This window comes from Coregonus clupeaformis, chromosome 16 (genome assembly GCF_020615455.1).
Source record: "Coregonus clupeaformis isolate EN_2021a chromosome 16, ASM2061545v1, whole genome shotgun sequence".
NCBI lineage: Eukaryota > Metazoa > Chordata > Actinopteri > Salmoniformes > Salmonidae > Coregonus > Coregonus clupeaformis.
This window is the reverse complement of record NC_059207.1, coordinates 53549042-53573292: the sequence shown is the minus strand read 5'-3', so window position 1 is coordinate 53573292 and position 24251 is coordinate 53549042. Positions and strand designations below refer to the sequence as shown.

At 43.9% G+C, this 24251-nt stretch overlaps 1 protein-coding gene across 9 annotated transcripts in view; it reads left to right on the top strand.

Moving 5' to 3' along the window:
* The window catches only part of LOC121585174 (tight junction protein ZO-2), a 155710-nt gene that overhangs the window by 54798 nt on the left and 76661 nt on the right, over window positions 1-24251 (top strand). For 2 of the 9 annotated variants that reach the window (XM_041901571.2, XM_041901572.2), the window contains exon 1: window positions 2325-2635. The exons of 4 other annotated variants lie outside the window; for them this stretch is intronic. In XM_041901571.2, the coding sequence (XP_041757505.2) occupies window positions 2576-2635 (60 nt within the window). In that variant the 5' untranslated portion in view covers window positions 2325-2575. Of the gene's footprint in view, window positions 1-2324; window positions 2647-3233; window positions 3254-23211; window positions 23231-24251 lie in introns of those variants that run through there. 3 more of the 9 variants (XM_041901575.2, XM_041901573.2, XM_041901574.2) reach the window with 3 other exon arrangements.

The following is a 24251-nucleotide window of genomic DNA, read 5'->3' as shown; positions in this document are numbered from 1 at the left end:
TATCTTCTTACGAATCTTCTTAAGATGTCTGTTGCTAGGCAACCGATTTAGCTAGCTATCTAGCTAGCAATGGCAACCATGTTAGCAAATTTCCTACTGAGATTACTGTTCTAAAACATGTTCTTGGGTTTAAAATAATCAATCCTGAAACTTTCAGATGAAGTTTGTGAGTGAATTAAACATGATGAACTTCTTTCATGAGCTTTTTCTCTCACTGCCCTTAGTTTAAGACGAGGGTTTAGCTATCTTGGAATTAAGAACATTTCCAATAACTTTATTTTCAAGAATCAAACTTCTTCTTAACTTTTTGCTTAAGGAGAACCATAAGAAATTGCGCAAGAAATTTCCAAAAACCTTTTTGAGGAATAGCAACTTTGCTTAACTTTCTTCTTAAGTCTATAGTTAGGGGGGAAATGGCAGTTTTGTGAATCTGGGCCCAGGTCTGTAGGGATTTCTACTTGCAGGGTTTGGGTTGGAGGAGAGCGGAGGGAAGGGGAGGGGAGGGGAGCGTTGGTTCTCTGGACATGTTAACACTTCAGGTCTGAGGTACTCTCACAGTCACCCACACACCTGCTGTTCAGTAGATACAAGGGTTAGACATGCATTAGTCTTGAAAACCCGACCCTAGGCAACACAATGACTAGGGTCTGGTTTCAATGATGGACTCTTTTGGCATAGGGGAACCACGTCACTACTTTATCCGCTTGAATAAAATACAAAATAGTAACTAGCAAGATGTAGATCACAGAAGTTATTTTCAATGACTGCATTTCGCAAGTGGCTAGTTTGCATCAACTACCTTACCTAAAACCACTGTAAAGGTTTTGCCTGCAAACTTTGGTTTTGAATCGCGATGTTCTGGCATGTCTGCCTCGTGATTTGTTGGGAGAGTCCCCAGATATTTCCCCCCCCCTATCAATGTAGGCATTGACATAGGTCCTCTATGCCAAAAGAGTCCATCATTGAAACCAGACCCTAGTCACTGTGTTGCCTGAGTCGGGGTTTAGAGACTAGACAAGCATCCCTCTCTGTCTGTCCTCTCAATAAAAAGCTCTCTTCCCAACCCCTCTCTCGCTTCCCCTTTCTCTCCCTATCTCTGTCTCTCTCTTCTCCTCTCTATCTGTCTCTCTTCGACCTCTTTCTTTCGCTCTCTCTCTTCCTCTATCTCTCTTTTCCTCTCTTTCTCTCTGTGTCTTTATTTCTCTCTCTCTCTGTAACCTTCTCTGTATCCCTCCTTCTCAGTCTGTCAGACGAGCACCATTTTGCACAACGGGTTCAAGTTGGTAGACAAAGTGAAATATTATCCTGTCCTGTATGAAGCTCATGGATAATGTATCTTGTGTTAAGTGTGTGTACTTAGCACACAGTGTGAATACACTTTTTAAAGCAATATGCTTTTATAATGGCTAATGGGAATAACACAAGTAGGATAGCCAAGGAACATGTACACACACACACACACATACACAAAACAGACACACACACACACACACTGCAAAGCACCGTGATGTCCTTGTGGAGATAAATAACAGTTATAGAATCAAATGCAGACTCCAGTCTGCTTAAAAGTATTGTCACAACCCTGCAGTCCAAAGATGCATGAATTGTGCAGGAGATATTCTATTCATCCATTCTGGAGGGAAAATTAGAGTTCAATATAAGACTACAGTCTGTCTGCCTCACAGGATTTAGTTTACCCTTTTTGAATTATACATTTTCATTATAACGCAGAAGCTGAAGATATTAACTTTTCTCCTGTGGTGCTGTGTGAGATAGACAGAGGACAGATCTCTATGTTTTATCATAAAAAAAATATATACATATTTATAGAAACTCTGCTAGTACACTAGGCTTTCAAGGCCCCCAATGAAATGATACAATTGGACTTTCTGTAAGTAAACACATTAGTTTTTTGTGAACTTTTAGAGAACAGTTAAATCAATGTATCCAATCCGGAAGGGTCCACTCTGGCAGAGGGGGTGAAGCAAAATATTATCGTACAAAATGTTCCTATGTCGGAATAAAATGAAACAAAATAGCCCATTAAACATGTCAGTCATTAAATCCGTTTGTAGACGACCATTGAAATTGATATAGAAACGGGCAACATTAGTAGACCCCCTCGGTTTCATCTCGGTATTCATAAAGTAGGCTGACTGAGTTCAAAGTCGCTCCTCTGAGGTGTATTAATTCCGCCGAACAGTTGCAAAACGTTTCGTTTTGCAACTAAAACGAGAGTTTGTATTGGACAAATTCAGTTAGGTCCCTCCCCGTTTCGTCCGTTTCCTTCCGTTTAAGAAACGTTTTTCAACAGAATTTACGGAAAGAATACGCCACGGTTGTTGGTTAGAACGTTTCGGCTCCCATCGATATCACAGCAATAATTTTAAAGGATCTCTGGAGTCCGGTAACTGCAGCGAGCTAGGGAAGTCTTTTAGGACCGCTGTCACAAGCTATGTTCCATTTTAGAGACTAGGGTATATTTTAAGAGATACAAGTTCTACAAGCCATAAATAAGACACTTGTTTTACGGTTAACATAAGGCGACAGTGTTTCACAACTTTTACAGCGCAGAATGCCTGTGAAAGGAGGCGGAAGAGTGGCTGCGTATCCAGGCAAGGGCGAACATGTCGGAGTAAGTCAACTGTATGTTTTACCATTAAAGACTGTAACTTTTAGCATACCCCATCGCTGTATCTTAACTCGCTGCGTCACTAGAATATGCTGTGGGTATCTGTAATACCTTTTTTTTTTTTTTTGAGTTTTACGGTTATGGGGGGGTGATAGAGTGGCTGTACCTTTGCTGCGTGTGGAGGAACCAACGTTTTATAACGGTGTGAATTCACCTGTTGAGTTTCGCCCTCTCGGCCAATAGGAATGACGCCTGAAGTATTTAGTCAAATATTTGCGCTTGATGTCAAGTAGTTGTGCATTATTTACTCACAGTTTAGATTCCTGTAATATAGAATATTATGTTGTGACTATTTTTATTCTGTCACTTTTAAATCTTTCTAGTTTAAATGTCTATTGAGTTGAGAATAAGTGTATATAGCCTAATTTCATGTTAGGGTACATCAATTCAGAAGTGTGTGTGTGTGTGTGTGTGTGTGTGTGTGTGTGTGTGTGGACGCACCCCAAAGGCTCTCTCTGTACTTGGCTCAGTATTGTCTGTCTGGCCCCAGCAGGGGAGAAGCTTAGGGTACACAGATTACTGGGACGAGGATCGCTGGAGGGCTCAACCATTACATATGTGGTGTGTATGTTGGTGAATATGAATGCATTTACAGTATATTTGTGTTTGTTTCTCTCTGTGTATGTGTAACGGGTTGATGATGATCACATTGCTGACCTCATGACACCCAGCAGCTTCCAAACCCAATCCTCTCAACCCTCAATATGGCATTCGTTTACACAGCTACTGTATTAATTCAACAAAAACAGAGAAGTATAAGATATTCATCAGTCTAGTATTACATCCTGTCTATTCAGCATGCGGTTATCACTCTACTGTAAATCCACTTTAAAGAAACTACTTGTGCAGGCTTTGAGCATTTGTTAAGTCTTCACAAGCACTGTCACACATTTCTGAAGAATCCATAGCCTAGATGCCTTAAAGGTTGTAGGAAGGCTTTTAAAGTTGGAACAATTTCACTATTGCGACAAACCTTGCTTGTTTGTCCAAATAGCTTGTGGTGAGTGGATCATTATTATACAGTGTCACTGTCAACCCTCCACACAGCCTCACTGTTCTGTCTGCCCAGCTGCATAGTCTAGAACCTTCTCTCCATTCTAGAGTGAGTAGCTGTTAAAGTACAGTAGTGTGTCTGTTACAGTAGTTTGTCATTCTCTATTGGGTGAGGACTTCAGTCATACAGTAGCACTTTATTTGAATTTCCTGAGGTGATAATACATGTTAACTAGATGCACATTGATCTTCAATGTGTCTTTCTGAGGGGAAGAGTGTGTTTCAGCGTGTATGTGCATGTGTGAGTCTATAGGTGGAGCATGTGAGAGCTTGTGAATGTAAGCACGTGTGAGTACAGTATATAGGCCTACTTTGAGTGTGTGTGTTTGAATGCATAATGTGAACCAAGTGTGTATATATAACTGTTGCTTCAAGGTCCCTCATTGGAGAGATGCGTGTTCAGAGCAGACCTAAGGGTGGGTGGGTGTGCCCGATGGGGCTCGTGTCTGGCTGACCGCTGTAGCATGGAGCAGGTGGTCCCAGCAGTAATCCCCCAGAAGGCCATAGGAGAGAAGCCACCGTGGCAGTTCTAATCTCCCAGGGGCCGTTTGGCTTTAACCCCCCCCTTCACATGCCACTTACCAACACACACACACACACACTCTGATCAGCCACCTCTTATATTATAGCACATTTCTGATGAACAGTAAGGTTTCTAAAGGGACAGGAAGAAATTACTGTTGGAGAAAATATATTGCTACTCAGAGTATGTTAGAATGTGTTCATGTTACTTCATATTACTACCTTTCTAGAGGTTATCATGTAGTCAGTGGTGGAAAAAGTACTCAATTGTCATACTTGAGTAAAAGTAAAGATGGCGTAATAGAAAATGACTCAAGCAAAAGTCACCCAGTAAAGTATCCCGTTTTAAATGTACTTAAGTACATGGGTGGAAAAAGTACTCAATTGTCATACAATTGTCATGCTATACATATAATTCCTTATATTAAGCAAACCAGACGGCATAAATGTATTTTTTTTTTTTTTTTTTTTGCGGACAGCCAGGTGCACACTCCAACACTCAGACATCCTTTACAAAAGATCAGAGGCAGTAGGGATGACAATGCATTAAATTGATAGGTGCGTGAATTGGACCATATTGCTGTCCGGCCTGATAATTTGAAATGTATCGAGTGCTTTTGGGTGTCAAGTTAAATTACATTGACATTTGACATTTACATTTACATCATTTAGCAGACGCTCTTATCCAGAGCGACTTACAAATTGGTGCATTCAACTTCTGATAGCCAGTGGGACAACCACTTTTTTTTCCTTTCTTTTTTTATGGGGGGGTAGAAGGATTACTTTATACTATTCCAGGTATTCCTTAAAGAGGTAGGGTTTCAAGTGTCTCCTGAAGGTGGTCAGTGACTCCGCTGTCCTGGCATCGTGGGGGAGCTTGTTCCACCATTGGGGTGCCAGAGCAGCAAGTAGCTTTGACTGGGCTGAGTGGAAACTGTGCTTCCGTAGAGGTAGGGGAGCTAGCAGGCCAGAGGTGGATGAACGTAGTGCCCTCGTTTGGGTGTAGGGTCTGATCAGAGCCTGAAGGTAAGGAGGTGCCGTTCCCCTCACAGCTCCGTAGGCAAGCACCATGGTCTTGTAGTAGATGCGAGCCTCAACTGGAAGCCAGTGGAGTGTGCGGAGGAGCGGGGTGACATGAGAGAACTTGGGAAGGTCGAACACCAGACGGGCTGCGGCGTTCTGGATAAGTTGTAGGGGTTTAATGGCACAGGCAGGGAGCCCAGCCAACAGCGAGTTGCAGTAATCCAGACGGGAGATGACAAGTGCCTGGATTAGGACCTGTGCCGCTTTCTGTGTAAGGTAGGGTCGTACTCTGCAAATGTTGTAGAGCATGAACCTGCCATAAATGTATGGCAGTAAAAAGTACATATTTTCTATAGAAATGTAGTGGAGTAAAAGTTGTCAAATATAAGTAGTAAAGTACAGATACCCAAAAAAACGTATTAAGTTGTACTTTTTAATGTACACTGAACACAAATATAAACGCAACATGTAAAGTGTTGGTTTCATGAGCTGAAATAAAAGATCCCTGAAGATTATTTATCTCAAATTTTGTCAACAAATTTGTTTACATCGCTGTTATGGAGCATTTCTCCTTTGCCAAGATAATCCATCCACCTGACAGGTGTGGCATATCAAGAAACTGCTTAAACAGCATGATCAGTACACAGGTGCACCTTGTGCTGGGGACAATTAAAGGCCACTCTAAAATATGCTGTTTTGTCACACAACACAATGCTACCAATGTCTCAACTTTTGAGGGAGCACGCAATTGGCATGCTGACTCCAGAAATGTCCACCAGAGCTGTTGCCAGAGAATTTAATGTTCATTTTTCTACCATAAACTGCCTCCAATGTCGTTTTAGAGAATTTAGCAGTACGTCCAACCGGCCATGGGTAACCATGCCAGCCCAGGACCTCCACATCCGGCTTCTTCCCCTGTGGGATCGTCTGAGACCAGCCACCCGGATAGCTGATGAGACTGGGTTTGCACAACTGAAGAATTTCTGCAGCAACTGTCAGGAACCGTCTCGGGGAAGCTCATCTGCGTGCTCGTCATCCTCACCAGGGTCTTGACCTGACTGCAGTTCAGCGTCGCAACTGACTTCAGTGGGCAAATGCTCACCTTCGATGGCCACTGGCACGCTGGAGAAGTGTGCTCTTCACGGTTGAGTCCCGGTTTCAACTGTACTGGACAGATGTCAACGTTGTGAACAATGTCCCATGGTGGCGGTGGGTTTATGGTATGGGCAGGCATAAGCTACAGAACATAATTACATTTTTATTAATGGCAATTTGAATGCACAGAGGTACCGTGACGAGATCCTGAGGCCCATTGTCGTGCCATTCATCTGCTGCATTTACTTCATGTTTCAGCCTGATAATGAACAGCCTCATGTCGCAAAGATCTTTACACCATTTTTGGAAGCTGAAAATGTCACCAGTTCTTCCATGGCCTGCATACTCACCAGACATGTCACCCATTGAGCATGTTTAGGATGCTCTGGATCGACGTGTTCCACAGCGTGTTCCAGTACTGGCCAATACCAGCAACTTTGCACAGCCATTGAAGAGGAATGGGAAAACATTCCACAGGCCACAATCAACAGCCTGGTCAACTCTATGCGAAGGAGATGTCGCCCTGCATGAGGCAAATGGTGGTCACACAAGATACTGACTTTTTTGAAATCCATAGATTGGGGCCTAATGAATATATTTCAATTGACTAATGTCCTTATATGAACTATAACTCAGTATATTCTTTGAAATTGTTCAATTTTGCGTTTATTTTTGTGTAGTGTATTTTTGCTTAAGAACTTTACACCACTGCATGTAGTCCAACTTGACACACCCTCCACCACATCATCTCAGGGAGAGGGAGTGGACAGAGTTAAAGATTCCTCCTGAGTACTAAATGGCTTTTCCCTATATGGTGCACTACTTTTGACCAGGGCCCATAAGGAATAGGGTGCTTTGTGGAACATTGCCCACATGTCCTCCCTCCTGTTGCCTTTCAACTCAATTCTCAGCTCCTTTCCTCTCTGCTTTGAGAGCTGTTCCTCTTATCTGTGTAAATAATCTGGTGGTGAGTGTATTCTGGCTGGAGCTAGTGCTCATACACTTACTGGTAAGCATTTCTCTTTGGTGAGGCAAAGGACATGGGACATGGGTGTGGTGGTGTTGAAATCAAACCCCTCGTGGGGAACACATTTGCACCAAATTGCTCGGAGCTATCTGATCTCTGATTGGCCGGATCTAATGGTGGTGCAGAATTCTGATGGGATGGTCTGGGGTTGTTGCCATGAAGAGCAGTGCCGTGACTCTTTTACGCCTTAATAACACCGACAGCATCCATTGCAATTTGGTAAACCAGAAGTATATTCATTTCCAATGGAACGCTGCGTTTGCCTTGCAGCATTGCGTTGCAAAGGGCATCAACGTATGCATCAAACTGTATCCGTAGACGGCTTGTCAGAAATGGTAGCAGAAGGTGAATGTTGAACACCTACAGTGTGGGAAAAAAGTATTTCATCCCCTGCTGATTTTGTACATTTGCCCACTGACAAAGAAATGATCAGTCTATAATTTAAATGGTAGGTTTATTTGAACAGTGAGAGACAGCATAACAACAACAAAAATCCAGAAAAACGCATGTCAAAAATGTTATAAATTGATTTGAATTTTAATGAGGGAAATAAGTATTTGACCCCTCTCAATCAGAAAGATTTCTGGCTCCCAGGTGTCTTTTTATACAGGTAACGAGCTGAGATTAGGAGCACACTCTTAAAGGGAGTGCTCCTAATCTCAGCTTGTTAACTGTATAAAAGACACCTGTCCACAGAAGCAATCAATCAATCAGATTCCAAACTCTCCACCATGGCCAAGACCAAAGAGCTCTCCAAGGATGTCAGGGACAAGATTGTAGACCTACACAAGGCTGGAATGGGCTACAAGGCTGGAATGGGCTACAAGACCATCGCCAAGCAGCTTGGTGAGAAGGTGACAACAGTTGGTGCGATTATTCGCAAATGGAAGAAACACCAAAGAACTGTCAATCTCCCTCGGCCTGGGGCTCCATGCAAGATCTCACCTCATGGAGTTGCAATGATCATGAGAACGGTGAGGAATCAGCCCAGAACTACACGGGAGGATCTTGTCAATGATCTCAAGGCAGCTGGGACCATAGTCACCAAGAAAACAATTGGTAACACACTACGCCGTGAAGGACTGAAATCCTGAAGCGCCCGCAAGGTCCCCCTGCTTAAGAAAGCATATATATATATATATATATATATATATATATAGGCCCGTCTGAAGTTTGCCAATGAACATCTGAATGATTCAGAGGAGAACTGGGTGAAAGCGTTGTGGTCAGATGAGACCAAAATGGAGCTCTTTGGCATCAACTCAACTCTCCGTGTTTGGAGGAGGAGGAATGCTGCCTATGACCCCAAGAATACCATCCCCACCGTCAAACATGGAGGTGGAAACATTATGCATTGGGGGTGTTTTTCTGCTAAGGGGACAGGACAACTTCACCGCATCAAAGGGACGATGGACAGGGCCATGTACCGTCAAATCTTGGGTGAGAACCTCCTTCCTAGGGCATTGAAAATGGGTCGTGGATGGGTATTCCAGCATGACAATGACCCAAAACACACGGCCAAGGCAACAAAGGAGTGGCTCAAGAAGAAGCACATTAAGGTCCTGGAGTGGCCTAGCCAGTCTCCAGACCTTAATCCCATAGAAAATCTGTGGAGGGAGCTGAAGGTTCGAGTTGTCAAACGTCAGCCTCGAAACCTTAATGACTTGGAGAAGATCTGCAAAGAGGAGTGGGACAAAATCCCTCCTGAGATGTGTGCAAACCTGGTGGCCAACTACAAGAAACGTCTGACCTCTGTGATTGCCAACAATGGTTTTGCCACCAAGTACTAAGTCATGTTTTGCAGAGGGGTCAAATACTTATTTCCCTCATTAAAATGCAAATCAATTTATAACATTTTTGACATGCGTTTTTCTGGATTTTTTTGTTGTTATTCTGTCTCTCACTGTTCAAATAAACCTACCATTAAAAGTATAGACTGATCATGTCTTTGTCAGTGGGCAAACGTACAAAATCAGCAGGGGATCAAATACTTTTTTCCCTCACTGTATCCAGATGATGCGGAATACCATTTTGCGCAATGACGCTGTAGGTGTGATCGAGGCGTAAGAGGATGAGTTAGTCGTCATAAACACACACGCGCGCACACACAGTCAACGTCCAGAGTTGACTGTGTGACTAGATCAGCTGTTAGGTTTCCACTGACCCTCATGGAACTGCCCTACACATACTATGTGTCTGTCTATCTACTGAGTATACAAAACATTATGAACACCTGCTCTTTCCATGACAGACTGACCAGGTGAAAGCTATGATCTCTTTTTGATGTCACTTGTTAAGTCCACTTCAATCAGTGTAGATGGAGAGGAGACCGGTTAAAGAAGGATTTTTAAGCCTTGAGACAATTGAGACATGGATTGTGTATACTGTATGTGCCATTCAGAGGGTGAATGGGCAAGACGAAAGATTTGTGTCTTTTAACGGGGTATAGTAGTCGGTGCCAGGCACACCGGTTTGTCTCAAGAACTGCACCTCTGCTGGGTTTTTCATGCTCAACAGTTTCAAATCAAAATAAAATGTTATTTGTCACATACAGTGGGGAGAACAAGTATTTGATACACTGCCGATTTTGCAGGTTTTCCTACTTACAAAGCATGTAGAGGTCTGTAATTTTTATCATAGGTACACTTCAACTGTGAGAGACGGAATCTAAAACAAAAATCCAGAAAATCACATTGTATGATTTTAAAGTAATTAATTTGCATTTTATTGCATAACATAAGTATTTGATCACATACCAACCAGTAAGAATTCCGGCTCTCACAGACCTGTTAGTTTTTCTTTAAGAAGCCCTCCTGTTCTCCACTCATTACCTGTATTAACTGCACCTGTTTGAACTCGTTACCTGTATAAAAGACACCTGTCCACACACTCAATCAAACAGACTCCAACCTCTCCACAATGGCCAATACCAGAGAGCTGTGTAAGGACATCAGGGATACAATTGTAGACCTGCACAAGGCTGAGATGGGCTACAGGACAATAGGCAAGCAGCTTGGTGAGTAGGTAACAACTGTTGGCGCAATTATTAGAAAATGGAAGAAGTTCAAGATGACGGTCAATCGCCCTCGGTCTGGGGCTCCATGCAAGATCTCACCTCGTGGGGCATCAATGATCATGAGGAAGGTGAGGGATCAGCCCAGAACTACACAGCAGGACCTGGTCAATGACCTGAAGAGAGCTGGGACCACAGTCTCAAAGAGAACCATTAGTAACACATTACGCCGTCATGGATTAAAATCCTGCAGCGCACGCAAGGTCCCCCTGCTCAAGCCAGCGCGTGTCCAGGCCCGTCTGAAGTTTGCCAATGACCATCTGGATGATCCAGAGGAGGAATGGGAGAAGGTCATGTGGTCTGATGAGACAAAAATATAGCTTTTTGGTCTAAACTCCACTCGCCGTGTTTGGAGGAAGAAGAAGGATGAGTACAACCCCAAGAACACCATCCCAACCGTGAAGCATGGAGGTGGAAACATCATTCTTTGGGGATGCTTTTCTGCAAAGGGGACAGGACGACTGCACCGTATTGAGGGGAGGATGGATGGGGCCATGTATTGCGAGATCTTGGCCAACAACCTCCTTCCCTCAGTAAGAGCATTGAAGATAGGTCGTGGCTGGGTCTTCCAGCATGACAACGACCAGAAACACACAGCCAGGGCAACTAAGGAGTGGCTCCGTAAGAAGCATCTCAAGGTCCTGGAGTGGCCTACCCAGTCTCCAGACCTGAACCCAATAGAACATCTTTGGAGGGAGCTGAAAGTCCGTATTGCCCAGTGACAGCCCCAAAACCTGAAGGATCTGGAGAAGGTCTGTATGGAGGAGTGGGCCAAAATCCCTGCTGCAGTGTGTGCAAACCTGGTCAAGACCTACAGGAAACGTATGATCTCTGTAATTGCAAACAAAGGTTTCTGTAACAAATATTAAGTTCTGTTTAACTTATGTCATGCAATAAAATGCTTAACTTACTTACTTAATTACTTTAAAATCATATAACGTGATTTTCTGGATTTTTGTTTTAGATTCCGTCTCTCACAGTTGAAGTGTACCTATGATAAAAAAATTACAGACCTCTACATGCTTTGTAAGTAGGAAAACCTGCAAAATCGGCAGTGTATCAAATACTTGTTCTCCCCACTGTACACGTGTTTAGCAGATGTTATAGCGGGTGTAGCAAAATGCTTGTGCTTCTAGCTCCGACAATGCAGTAATATTTAACAAGTAATATCGAACAATTTCACAACATATACCTAATACACACAAAACTAGTAAGGAATGGAATTTAAGAAAATATACATATATGGACAAGCAATGACAGAGCGGCATGGACTAAGATACAGTAGAATATTATAGAACACAGTATATACATATGAGATGAGTAGTGCAAGATAAGTGGCTAGTGTTCAATTTCTTAAAGTGGCCAGTGATTTCAATAGGCAGCAGCAGCCTCTAATGTGCTAGTGATTGCTATTTAACAGTCTGATGGCCTTGAGATAGAAGCTGTTTTTCATTCTCTCGGTCCCAGCTTTGATGCACCTGTACTGACCTCGCCTTCTGGATGATAGCGGGGTGAACAGGCAGTGGCTCGGGTGGTTGATGTCCTTGATGATCTTTTTGGCCTTCCTGTGACATCGGGTGCTGTATGTGTCTTTGAGGGCGGGTAGTTTGCCCCCGATAATGCGTTCGGCAGACCGCACCACCCTGTGGTTGCGGGCGGTGCAGTTGCCGTACCAGGTGGTGATACAGCCCGACAGGATGCTCTCAGTTGTGCATCTGTAAAAGTTTGTAAGGGTTTTAGGTGCCAAGCCGAATTTCTTCAGTCTCCTGAGGTTGAAGAGGCTCTGTTGCGCCTTCTTCACCACACTGTCTGCGTGGGTGGGCCATTTCAGTTTGTCGGTGATGTGTACGCCAAGGAACTTGAAGCTTTCCACCTTCTCCACTGCGGTCCGGTCGAAGTGGATAGGGGGGTGCACCCTCTGCTGTTTCCTGAAGTCCACGATAATCTCCTTTGTTTTGTTGACGTTGAGTGAGAGGTTATTTTCCTGGCACCACACTCCCAGAGCCCTCACCTCCTCCCTGTAGGCGGTCTCGTCATTGATGGTAATCCAGCCTACTACTGTTGTGTCGTCTGCAAACTTGATGATTGAGTTTGAGGCGTGCTTGGCAACGCAGTCATGGGTGAACAGGGAGTACAGGAGGGGGCTGAGCACGCACTCTTGTGGGGCCCCAGTGTTGAGGATCAGGGAAGTGGAGATGTTGTTTCCTACCTTCACCACCTGGGGGCGGCCCGTCAGGAAGTCAAGGAATCAGTTGCACAGGGCGGGGTTCAGACCCAGGGCCTCGAGCTTGATGATGAGCTTGGAGGGTACTATGGTGTTGAATGCTGAGCTATAGTCAATGAACAGCATTCTTACATAGGTATTCCTCTTGTCCAGATGGGATAGGGCAGTGTGCAGTGTGATGGCGATTGCATCGTCTGTGGATCTATTGGGGCGGTAAGCAAATTGAAGTGGGTCTAGGTGACAGGTAAGGTAGAGGTGATATGATCCTTGACTAGTCTCTCAAAGCACTTCATGATGACAGAGGTGAGTGCTACAGGGCAATAGTAATTTAGTTCAGTTACCTTTGCTTTCTTGGGTACAGGAACAATGGTGGCCATCTTGAAGCATGTGGGAACAGCAGACTGGGAAAGGGAGAGATTGAATATGTCCATAAACACACCAGCCAGCTGGTCTGCGCATGCTCTGAGGACGCGGCTAGGGATGCCGTCTGGGCCGGCAGCATCGTCTGTGTATCATTTACGTTATTTAGCAGACACTCTTATCCAGAGCGACTTACAGGAGCAATTAGAGTTAAGTGCCTTGCTCAAGGGCACATCGACAGATTTTTCACCTAGTCGGCTCGGGGATTAGAACCAGCTACCTTTTGGTTACTGGAACAACACTCTTAACCACTAAGCTACCTGCCGCCTCTGAGCCGTCTTAATCACGTTGGCCACGGAGAAGGAGAGGCCACAGTCCTTGGTAGTGGGCCTCGTCAGTGGCACTGTTATCCTCAAAGCGGGCGAAGAAGGTGTTTTAGCTTGTCTGGAAGCGAGACATCGGTGTCGGCGACGTGGCTGGTTTTCCTTTTGTAGTCTGTGATTGTCTGTAGACCCTGCCACATACGTCTCGTGTCTGAGCCGTTGAATTGCGACTCCACTTTGTCTCTATACTGATGTTTTGCCAGTTTAATTGCCTTGCGGAGTGAGTAGCTACACTGTTTGTATTCTGCCATATTCCCAGTCACCTTGCCATGGTTGAATGCGATGGTTCGCGCTTTCAGATTGGTGCGAATGCTGCCATCTATCCACGGTTTCTGGTTAGGGTAGGTTTTAATAGTCATAGTGGGCACAACATCACCTATACACTTCCTCATAAACTCAGTCACCGTTTCAGTGTATTCGTCTAAATTATTTTCGGAAGCTACCCGGAACATATCCCAGTCCGCGTGATCAAAACAATCTTGAAGCGTGGATTCCGATTGGTCAGATCAGTGTTGAATATTCCTTAGCACGGGTATTTCCTGTTTGAGTTTCTGCCTATAGGAAGGGAGGAGCAAAATGGAGTCATGATCAGATTTTCAGAAAGGAGGGCGGGGGTGGGCCTTATAACCATCCCGGAAGTTCGAATAGCAATGGACAAGGATTTTGGCAGCGCGAGTACAACAGTCGATATGTTGATAGAACTTCGGCAGCCTAGTCCTCAAATTTGCTTTGTTAAAATCCCTGGCTACAATAAATGCAGCCACAGGATATGTGGTTTCCAGTTTGCATAAAGTCCAGTGAAGTTCTTTGAGGGCCGTCGTGGTATCGGCTTGAGGGGGGATATACACGGCCGTGACTATAACCAAAGAAAATTCTCTTGGGAGATAATACGGTCGGCATTTGATTGTGAGATATTCTAGGTCGGGTGAACAAAAGGACTCGAGTTCCTGTATGTTACTACAATTACACCATGAGTCGTTAGTCATGAAACACACACCTCCGCCCTTCTGCTTCCCGGAGAGATATTTATTCCTCTCTGCGCGATGAACTGAGACCCCCTCTGGCTGGGCTGATTTCGACAGAATATCCAGAGAGCCATGTTTCCGTGAAACAAAGTATGTTACAGGCCTTGACGTCTCTCTGGAAAGAAATCCTTGCCCGGAGTTCGTCAATCTTGTTAACCAAAGACTGAACGTTAGCGAGTAGAATTCTTGGAAGCGGCGGGTGGTGTGCGCGCCTCCTAAATCGAACCAGCAGGACGCTCCGAGTGCCTCTCCTCTGGCGGCGATGTTTTGGGTCAGCCGCTGGAATCAGTTCAGTTGCCCTGGGGAGAGCAAACAATGGATCTGCTTCGGGAAAGTGATATTCCTGGTCGTAATGCTGGTGAGTTACCGCCGCTCTGATATCCAATAGTTTTCCCCGGCTGTATGTAATGATACAAAACACTTTATGAGCTAATAATGTAAAAAATAATACATAAAAAAACAATACTGCAAAGTTTCCTAAGAGCTAGTCGCGAGGCCGCCATCTTCGTCGGTGCCAGGTACGGAACAGTATGGATCAAGAATGGTCCACCACCCAAAGGACATCCAGCCAACTTGACATAACTGTGGGAAGCAATGGAGTCAACATGGGCCAGTGTCCCTGTGGAACGCTTTCAATACCTTGTAGAGTACATGCCCCGACGAATTGAGACTGTTCTGAGGGCAAAAGGGAGGGGGGGTGCAACTCAATATTAGGAAGGTGTTCTTAATGTTTATACAAAAGTATGTGGACACACTTCAAATGAGTGGATTTGGCTACTTCAGCCACAACCGTCGCTGACAGGTGTATAAAATCGAGCACACAGCCGTGCAATCTCCATAGACAAACATTGACAGTAGAATGTACTGAAGAGCTCAGTGACTTTCAACGTGGCACCGTCATAGGATGCCACCTTTCCAACAAGTCAGTTCGTCAAATTTCTGCCCTGCTAGTGCTGCCCCGGTCAACTGTAAGTGCTGTTATTGTAAAGTGGTAAAGGAGCAACAACGGCTCAGCCACGAAGTGGTAGGCTGCATAAGCTCACAGAATGGGACCGCTGAGTGCTGAATAAAAATCGTCTGTCCTCGGTTGCAACACTCACTACCGAGTGCCAAACTGCCTCTGGAAGCAACGTCAGCACAATAACTGTTCGTCGGGAGCTTCATGAAATGGGTTTCCATAGCCGTGCAGCTGCACACAAGCTTAAGATCACCATGCGCAATGCCAATCGTCGGCTAGAGTGTTGTAAAGCTTGCCGCCATTGGAATCTGGAGCAGTGGAAAAACGGAATCATGCTTCACCATCTGGTAGTCCAACGGACAAATCTGGGTTTGGCGGATGCCAGGAGAACGCTACCTGCCCGAATGCATAGTGCCAACTAAAGTTTGGTGGAGGAGGAATAATGGTTTGGGGCAGAAGTGTTGTGATTGTATTATTATGATTTATTTACCCTGACATCACTTCCTCCTTAGAGCAGCTAGAACAATAGACAGACCTGGTCTACTGATGGATCAGAGGATGTAGGGTGAACAGAGAAGGGAAGGGAAGCAGAGGGAGGATGCAGAAGAGAGAGGAATAGAGGAAAAGGAAGAGGGATGGAGGGAAGGCCAGTGTCTGAAGTGGTTGTTTACTGATTGACAATCTCCCAGTGATCAAAAGCCTAATAATCAGTCTTTGCACTCTGCACTCCACTGCTCTGGCCTAGTTCTGCTCTGCTCTCTGCTACTTTCCAAATGCACTGTATACACACACACACACACACACACACACACACACACACACACCTTTACCACCCTTGCCCTCGTGCCAGGGACGAGAAGGTTTAATTTACATGGCAGCAGCAGATTATCTTGGTCCCAGTGTTACACTGCGTGTGTGTTTTACAGTGGACAACAACCACACTTCTTCTCTCCTGCATTCCAACCCAAAGCCTCCCTCTCCTCCTCCTTTTCCTCCTCCCCCTTCCACAAGTTAGTTCAGACACCTAAAATACCCTCAGTTAGAGAGGACAAGAATGACCCAATGGCCCAGCTCAAGCCCCTTTTGCTCAGCCTGTTGAGTCAGAACCCTGTCATCGGTTTACAGTAGCCATTGTTTGCGTCACAAATTGCACCCTATTCCCTAAATAGTGCACTGTAAAGGGAATAGGGTACCATTTGGGACGCATATATTGTTACTTCCTGGTGGGACATTCATGGGGCATATCTGGGATGCTGTCAGGGACAGTGGGAGTGTTAGTAGGTTGATTGGGTTTTGGAGGAAAGCCCCCCTTAGGCTATATGCCACTGAATAGCATGGCATGCAGTTGGCCTATATATGCAGCTGAGTGTTGAACAAATGTTTTAGGAATGTTGAACAAAGCAGTCCCAAATGGCACCTTATTTCCCACATAGTGCACTAATTTTGACCAGTGCTCTGATCAAAAGTAGTGCACTATAAAGGGAATTTGAGACTAATCCAGCGTTTTCCAAACAGTGGATGTCTCTCTCTCTGTTCAGTTCAGCTGTAATTACATGGCAGTGATTTCTGTGTTCAACCCATCACCATCAACAGGAATAAGGGGCAGTTGGTTATTTTAGTGCCTATACAGAGGTTGTAGGCCCTGAACACACACACACACACACACACACATATATACACACGCACACTACCCCTGTAATTGTTACTCTGGCAACCATCTAATTTTACTGTCTTTGTTTTGATTTCACAACAATGCTGGTGCTCCTTTCGAGGAAAAAAGACCTAGCAGCTATTATACAGCATTTTCTTGGGGGAAAGAAAAAAACACCCAGGTTGTATATTTATCTGTAAAACTGAGTTATCTGAAATGTTCAAACACTACTGCCGTTTTTATCTCAGTATCAAGTCATTTCTGAGTAGCAATTAAGTACCTTGCTGGTTAAAAAGAAACCAAAATTGCTTCTTAGCAACAACAAAAAAATTCTCAATAACTAATTTTGCTAGGACTGGCTGGGAGTGGTCTGACTGGGAGGGGGAAAACTGAAAACTAGCTGTTATTGGCAGAGAGGTTTGGAACGCTCTTTCTTATTGGTCTCCATCCCACCACAACAGGCAGAAATGTTAGACAGTCTTTTCAAACACCTCATACACTAATAGGGAATTATCATAATTTTCACAATTTCACAGTATTATTCCAACCTCAGTGTGGAAACGTATATAAACATCAGGAAAATCACGTTTTTGACTGCACTGTGCCTTTAATGCATTTTCAGGATTTTTAATTTAGTTTGAGATAATAAACAGTAAATAAGTACACATTTTTCTGTTTACAATGAAGAGAAAGAGAGATTTAAGATATGTACCTAGGGGAGACTACAGTGCGTACATGTGCATGACATACCATCACCCTCCAGTCCCAGTTGTTTGCTAGTCATTTGCTTGATTTCGACATTTAAACAAATTGGTTTGGATAGAAAACATGTTATTCTAGTGAATTCTGTTTTGATCCAACAAAAGGCCATGCCAATATTTTTGAAAAAAATTGAATTTTTAATGATTCTTTTTTTTTATGAGCTAGCGCGACTTACTACTGATTATGATAGAGCACGTCACAAAATGCAGGCAGAGAGACCGTTTACAGAACACTTCCTTCATGGCTGCCAGGTTGGCAGGCCTTTTTCCTTTTTCCACATCACCACACCCCAGTCCAGAGCACAGCCAGGCCAAGACTGCCAAGCCCAGGCTAACTCTAACAGAGAGATGTAGACCATAGAGGACAGGTAGCCAAATCCCAGGTTAACTCCACTTGTCACGATGAGATCACGGTTCTCTGTGCTCTAATTTCTCTGTGTTGATCAGAGAAATAAAACATACTTTTTATTTAGTAATAACAGGAAATGTCCTTTGGTAATTTTAAGGTTTTGTTGAACAGCAGCAGCAGGAAAAGGGGTGTGTATGTGTCCAAGGGGAAGAGACTTCCTTGTGGCGTCTGTTGCATATTTCAGATCAAACACCCATACAGCCGCACCGCAGACGTGGGTACAACTTTAAATAGTGTTGGGTTTCCTTCAAACACTTTGAGAGTTGGAAAGCAGTGAATATGCTGTTGGTTTATTTTACCATAACTCCTATTTGGGGCAATATGAATGAGGAAACCATTGGAATGAAGTGTTTTACCATAGCAACCCCATTGCTACAGTACAAACAGAAGTGTTGTGTGTTATGATGTATTTACCCTGACATCACTTCCTCCTTAGAGCAGCTAGAACAATAGACAGACCTGGTCTACTGATGGATCAGAGGATGTAGGGTGAACAGGGAAGGGAAGCAGAGGGAGGATGCAGAAGAGAGAGGAAGAGGGATGGAAGGAAGGCCAGTGTCTGAAGTGGTTGTTTACTGATTGACGATCTCCCAGTGATCAAAAGCCTAATGATCAGTTTCTGCACTCTGCTGCTCTGGCCTAGTTCCGCTCTGCTCTCTGCTGCTCTGGTCTCGCAGATGTTCTGTACAGAGACACAATCCCAGGTGCAACACTGAAGGGAAGAGGATAAAAATAGAACCACAATTTATTATGAAGAAAAAACAGAGATCTTCAAACACTCATGCCGATGTGGCTAAGATTAACATTTTCAATCTCTCATATGAAAACAAGACAAGTGTTGGTGTGAAGTGTTTGTTTTTTTTACCCTCCAAAGCCATTCAAGCCTTTACTGTAGATTTGTGGATTTTCTTTGGTGTTTGTGATTACTTTAAGACGAGGTAATTGTATGACTAATTTAGACTAACAATGCTAATGATGCTTATGTGATAATAATATTATTTACAAAGAGCTTCCCATACATTTAAAAATGGTTAACAGGCCACCTAATAATACAATGAAGGAAGAGGAATTCAGAATGTGTGAGTAGAATGACTCACTAACGAGATTACATCACAATGGAGAGCGCAGACATTATGGAGAATAGCTGGCACAGTGGAGAGCGAGAGAAGAGGGCGAGAGATGGGCGTGCAAACCCTGGTGCTCCAAAGCGGACATTGTTTTATCAAACAAGAAACTGAGAGCCGCAGTTGAGGCTAGAACAATTGGCCTTTCTGTTTGGAGTGTAGTGCTGTCTCTAGTGCTCTCTCTGGGGTTGTGAAGCACTACTATATGTGGAGGAGAGTGGGGTTATGGTCACTGAATAGTAATCACTGACCTCACATGACTAGAATAGGTGAAAGATGCATACATAGAGCCTCCACTTACACCTATCCAATCATCTTAAAATAAGGGCTTACCCATGGAAAACATACAGAATCAGACTAGAGTACTCAATATAACCTTCCTCAATGTAACATCAGTGATCACTTCAAGGAAGGATGGGCAGGAGGGATGGAAGAGATCCCTCTCTTACATTTAAAAGAAATGGAACAGGGTCTGGTTCAAACATGGTCTGACACCTCTTTAGTGTGAGACACAGGGAAGATGTCAATTGCATACTCGCTTCTTCTCCTCATCTCCTTCTCAAAACACATTGGATGAGAAAGCTAGAGGTCCCTCCTCTCTGACCTTCTCCTCCAATTGGTTTTGAGAAGGAGACGAGGATAGAGGGTGGACGCGAGGAGTATGCAATTGAGATCTTCCCACACTCTGTAATGGCGCTGACCTTTTTATTTAGCTACCACCAGCCTGCCTGGCGCCCAGAGATGACATCACAGATATCCTGCTGTAACACTTAACAGTAGTGTGATGTCTGATCTTTAACACTCAGCTCTGTGGATGGATTAGATAGGTCCGATCTACACTACTGAACATATACAGAGAGAGAGAGGGAAAAGAGAAGAGAGACAGAGAGAGATAGGGAAGATATTTAAAGAGGAAAAGGGGATTGATAGAGAGGGGGAGAAAGACGGAGAGGAAAAGGGAAGGAGAAAAAGAGTGAGGAGGAGAGGGTGAAAAAGAGGGAGGTGGAGGAGGAAGGGGGGAAAAGAGTGGGGTACTGGGCAGTTTATAGTCTTTGATCGTTTAACAGGAGGTGAATTGTGCATCGCTGACTTGATGACATCATTAATCATCTTCTGCTTGTCTGATGGACTCTCAAGACATTCCTCCCTCCCTCCCTCTCAGGGGGAAGGGGGTAGAGTGCGGGAGGGAGAGAGAGAGACTCAATCAACTCCTCTCCCTCAGATCTCCAGGTTCCAGCCACCACAGCAGCTGTAGGGTGTGGTAGGCTTTGGTTGTATACCGTATATACCTTGTATCGGGTATTTAGAAATACCGATGGTATGATAAAAACAACAATAGTTCAGTACCAGTCAAATGTTTGGACACACCTACTCATTCCAGGGTTTTTCTTTATTTGTACTATTATCTACATTGTAGAATAATAGTGAAGACATCAAAACTATGAAATAATACATATGGAATCATGTAGTAACCAAAAAAGTGTTAAACAAATCAAAATATATTTTATATTTGAGAATCTTCAAAGTAGCCACCCTTTTCCTTGATGACAGCGTTGCACACTCTTGGCATTCTCTCAACCAGCTTCATGAGGTAGTCACCTGGAATGCATTTCAATTAACAGGTGTGCCTTGTTAATTTGTGGAATTTCTTTCCTTAATGCATTTGAGCCAATCAGTTGTGTTGTGACAAGGTAGCCCTATTTAATAAAAGACAAAGTCCATATCATGGCAAGAACAGCTCAAATAAGTAAAGAGAAATGAATGTCCATCATTACTTCAAGACATGAAGGAATGATCCGGAAAATGTCAAGAACTTTGAAAGTTTCTTCAAGTGCAGTTGGAAAAACCATCAAGCGCTATGATGAAACTGGCTCTCATGAGGACCGCCACATGAAAGGAAGACCCAGAGTTACCTCTGCTGCAGAGGATAAGTTCATTAGAGTTACCAGCCTCAGAAATTGCAGCCCAAATAAATGCTCAAGTAACAGACACATCTCAACATCAACTGTTCAGAGGAGACTGCGTGAATCAGGCCTTCATGGTCGAATTGCTGCAAAGAAACCACTACTAAAGGACACCAATAAGAAGAGACTTGCTTGGGCCAAGAAACACGAGCAATGGACATTAGACCGGTGGAAATCTGTCCTTTGGTCTGATTAGTCCAAATTTGAGAGTTTTGGTTCCAACCGCCGTGTCTTTGTGAGACGCAGAGTAGGTGAACGGATGATCTCTGCATGTGTGGTTCCCACCGTGAAGCATGGAGGAGAAGGTGTGGGGGTGCTTTGCTGGTGACACTGTCAGTGATTTATTTAGAATTCAAGGCACACTTAACCAGCATGGCTACCACAGCATTCTGCAGTGATACGTCATCCCTTCTGGTTTGTGCTTAGTGGGACTATCATTTTGTTTTTCAACAGGACAATGACCCAACACACCTCCAGGCTGGGTAAGGGCTATTTGACCAAGAAGGAGAGTGATGGAGTGCTGCATCAGATGACATGGCCTCCACAATCACCTGACCTCAACCCAATTGAGATGGTTTGGAACAACTTCTCAACTGTTTTGGTGCCCTGGCTTGCTACCACACTGTGAACAGCGTGAAGCGAACCTGTGCACACATTGTGTGAGAGTGAAGTGTTGCATTTCGCTCATCTCAATATCCTAACATATTGATTGATGATAGGCCCTGCATTACTGACGTTCCGAGATATTGTAAGCCAAGAAATTGCAAGATCCAGCATTTCATTGCGATATACAGCTTTTGATTGTTGATAGTTGATGCCTAGTGCACTGTTCTGACTCTGTCTGCCTGGTGGCCGACCTACCTATACAGTGCCCCTCCCCTCTCTCTCCGTCCCTCGCTAGCTCGCTGTGAAAGATGCTAGTGTTGGTTCTCGGAAGTACTGCAACTAATCAGTCTCCTCAGATCTAAAAATACTGAATCTTAGGAGTCGAGTCCTAGTGGAATCAAATCTTGAGACAGAAATGGGAGTCGACACTGGAATTTTATGAATTCAACTGTATGAATTTACAAAATAAATTTCAATTTGTTGTGCCCAATAAATTATTTCCAGCTCAAGGCTCCAGCTATGCATTTGGTTTGCTAACTTGCTATCTTGCAAGATCAAGCTTCCTGGTTAAAGCAGAGACAATCAATCAACATCAAGATCCCTACTGCCTAAATTTGTTTTGTGCGTCCCAAAAAAGTATAAAAATAAACGTTTGGAAAGAAATAGTACCCCTAGTGTACATTGTCGGTAATGCCGTATATTTCCAGCACTGTTACCATATGGCACAGTAACAGTACACACGTCTGACAGGAGAGATTCTGGATGTCTCAATTTCTTATGTGGTGGCTGGCTAGTGTGCCCTTTTTGTCTCCAGTCTTCTGTGGTGGCTTGTGTGTCCATGACTGTGTCTAATAACAGACAGAAAGGATTCTCACATTCACTGTGTGATATTCTGTTATGTTCTTATTTGACTCATGTTTCTGACGCCCAGACTAGGCCCATGCATGGATACGGGATCTGTTTTCCTCAGAGCTATAAAGCCCTCAAAGTGCCTTCATGATATCATCATGTGCTTTTGATACTGCTGTCTATCATTGGTCAACCCATTTTAAATACATACTGTCTTTCCCTCCCTCAAAATCTAGGCCAAACATTCAGAAAATAATGTTATGTGTAGAGAAGACAGAGTAACTCTGTCAAGTAGAATAAAGAATAGTATCAGTATCTATACATTACAATTCTACGTTCTGTGTTCTGTTGAGTGAGGACCTGCAGGTCTGAGGTACGTTGCTCTGCTCTGCTGGAAGGGACAGAACAGAGAGGCTCCAGTGACTGTACAGGTATTTATGTGAATTATTTAACAAACGATTTCAGTGTCTCTGTGCGTCTCCCAAAAGGTTGTAAGTCTTTTGGGATTTAAGTAACGGACAGAGTCTCGATCTGCATAGTCAGAGATTTATTCATTGAGAATTCTGCCATCACAATTTCAAAGTCCATCTTTTATACTCATACGTCATACAAAAAAAATCCCTCCCCTCTGTAGGCGGGCTGTAGTTTTCCACTCTAAAACTGCTCTCCTGACCATCAGTTCACACACACACACATATACACACATGCATACACACATACACACACACACACACACATAGCCTACTCCCTGCATTACTCAGTTATTGCCGTTCTCACAATATTCTGCACCATGTTTTCATAACAGTTTCTCCCCTCCTTAAATTGGGAGGCCTCTTTTATCTTAGTTTCTCAGTTGTCTGTAGACAGTTCTCCTTGTCCTTTGTTGTCTGGCCTAACTCTTACTCACATTGCTAAATAGTGGCTCAATGCCATAGCCTTTACTGGTCCTACACTCACACATTTCTAACACATTATACACAGTTTCAGGGTGTAATAATTAGTCATTCATAATTAATCTGTCAGTATTACCTTTCACACAGGTAGGGAGGCTCCTCATTGGCTAGCCGCTAGGGTGGGAGATGCCCTATTTGTCAGCAGCAGTCAGCTGGATCAATGTGGGCGGGCCCAACTCAACCCCCTGGCCACTAGGCTTTTATCAGCAGGCAAAGCATCATGGGAGAGCTAGCTACAGGTATAGATGTAGTTTTTTGGCCAGCTTATGTACCTTTCTCTCTCTCTTTATTTTTCTCTTTGTTTTGTATGTTAGCTAAGTCAAGGATCTGTGTCTGTGAAAGGGATATACTGGACTAGTGGAGTACAGGTGTGTGCTGGTGAGAATGATATTGGGCCTCTCTTTGTCAGCCGGTGTGTTGCGTGTAAACAGTTCTGCTGTATGCTTTGTAAACACAACCTGAGATGGCAGTCAGTTTTGAAGAGCAGGTAAGACAAGGC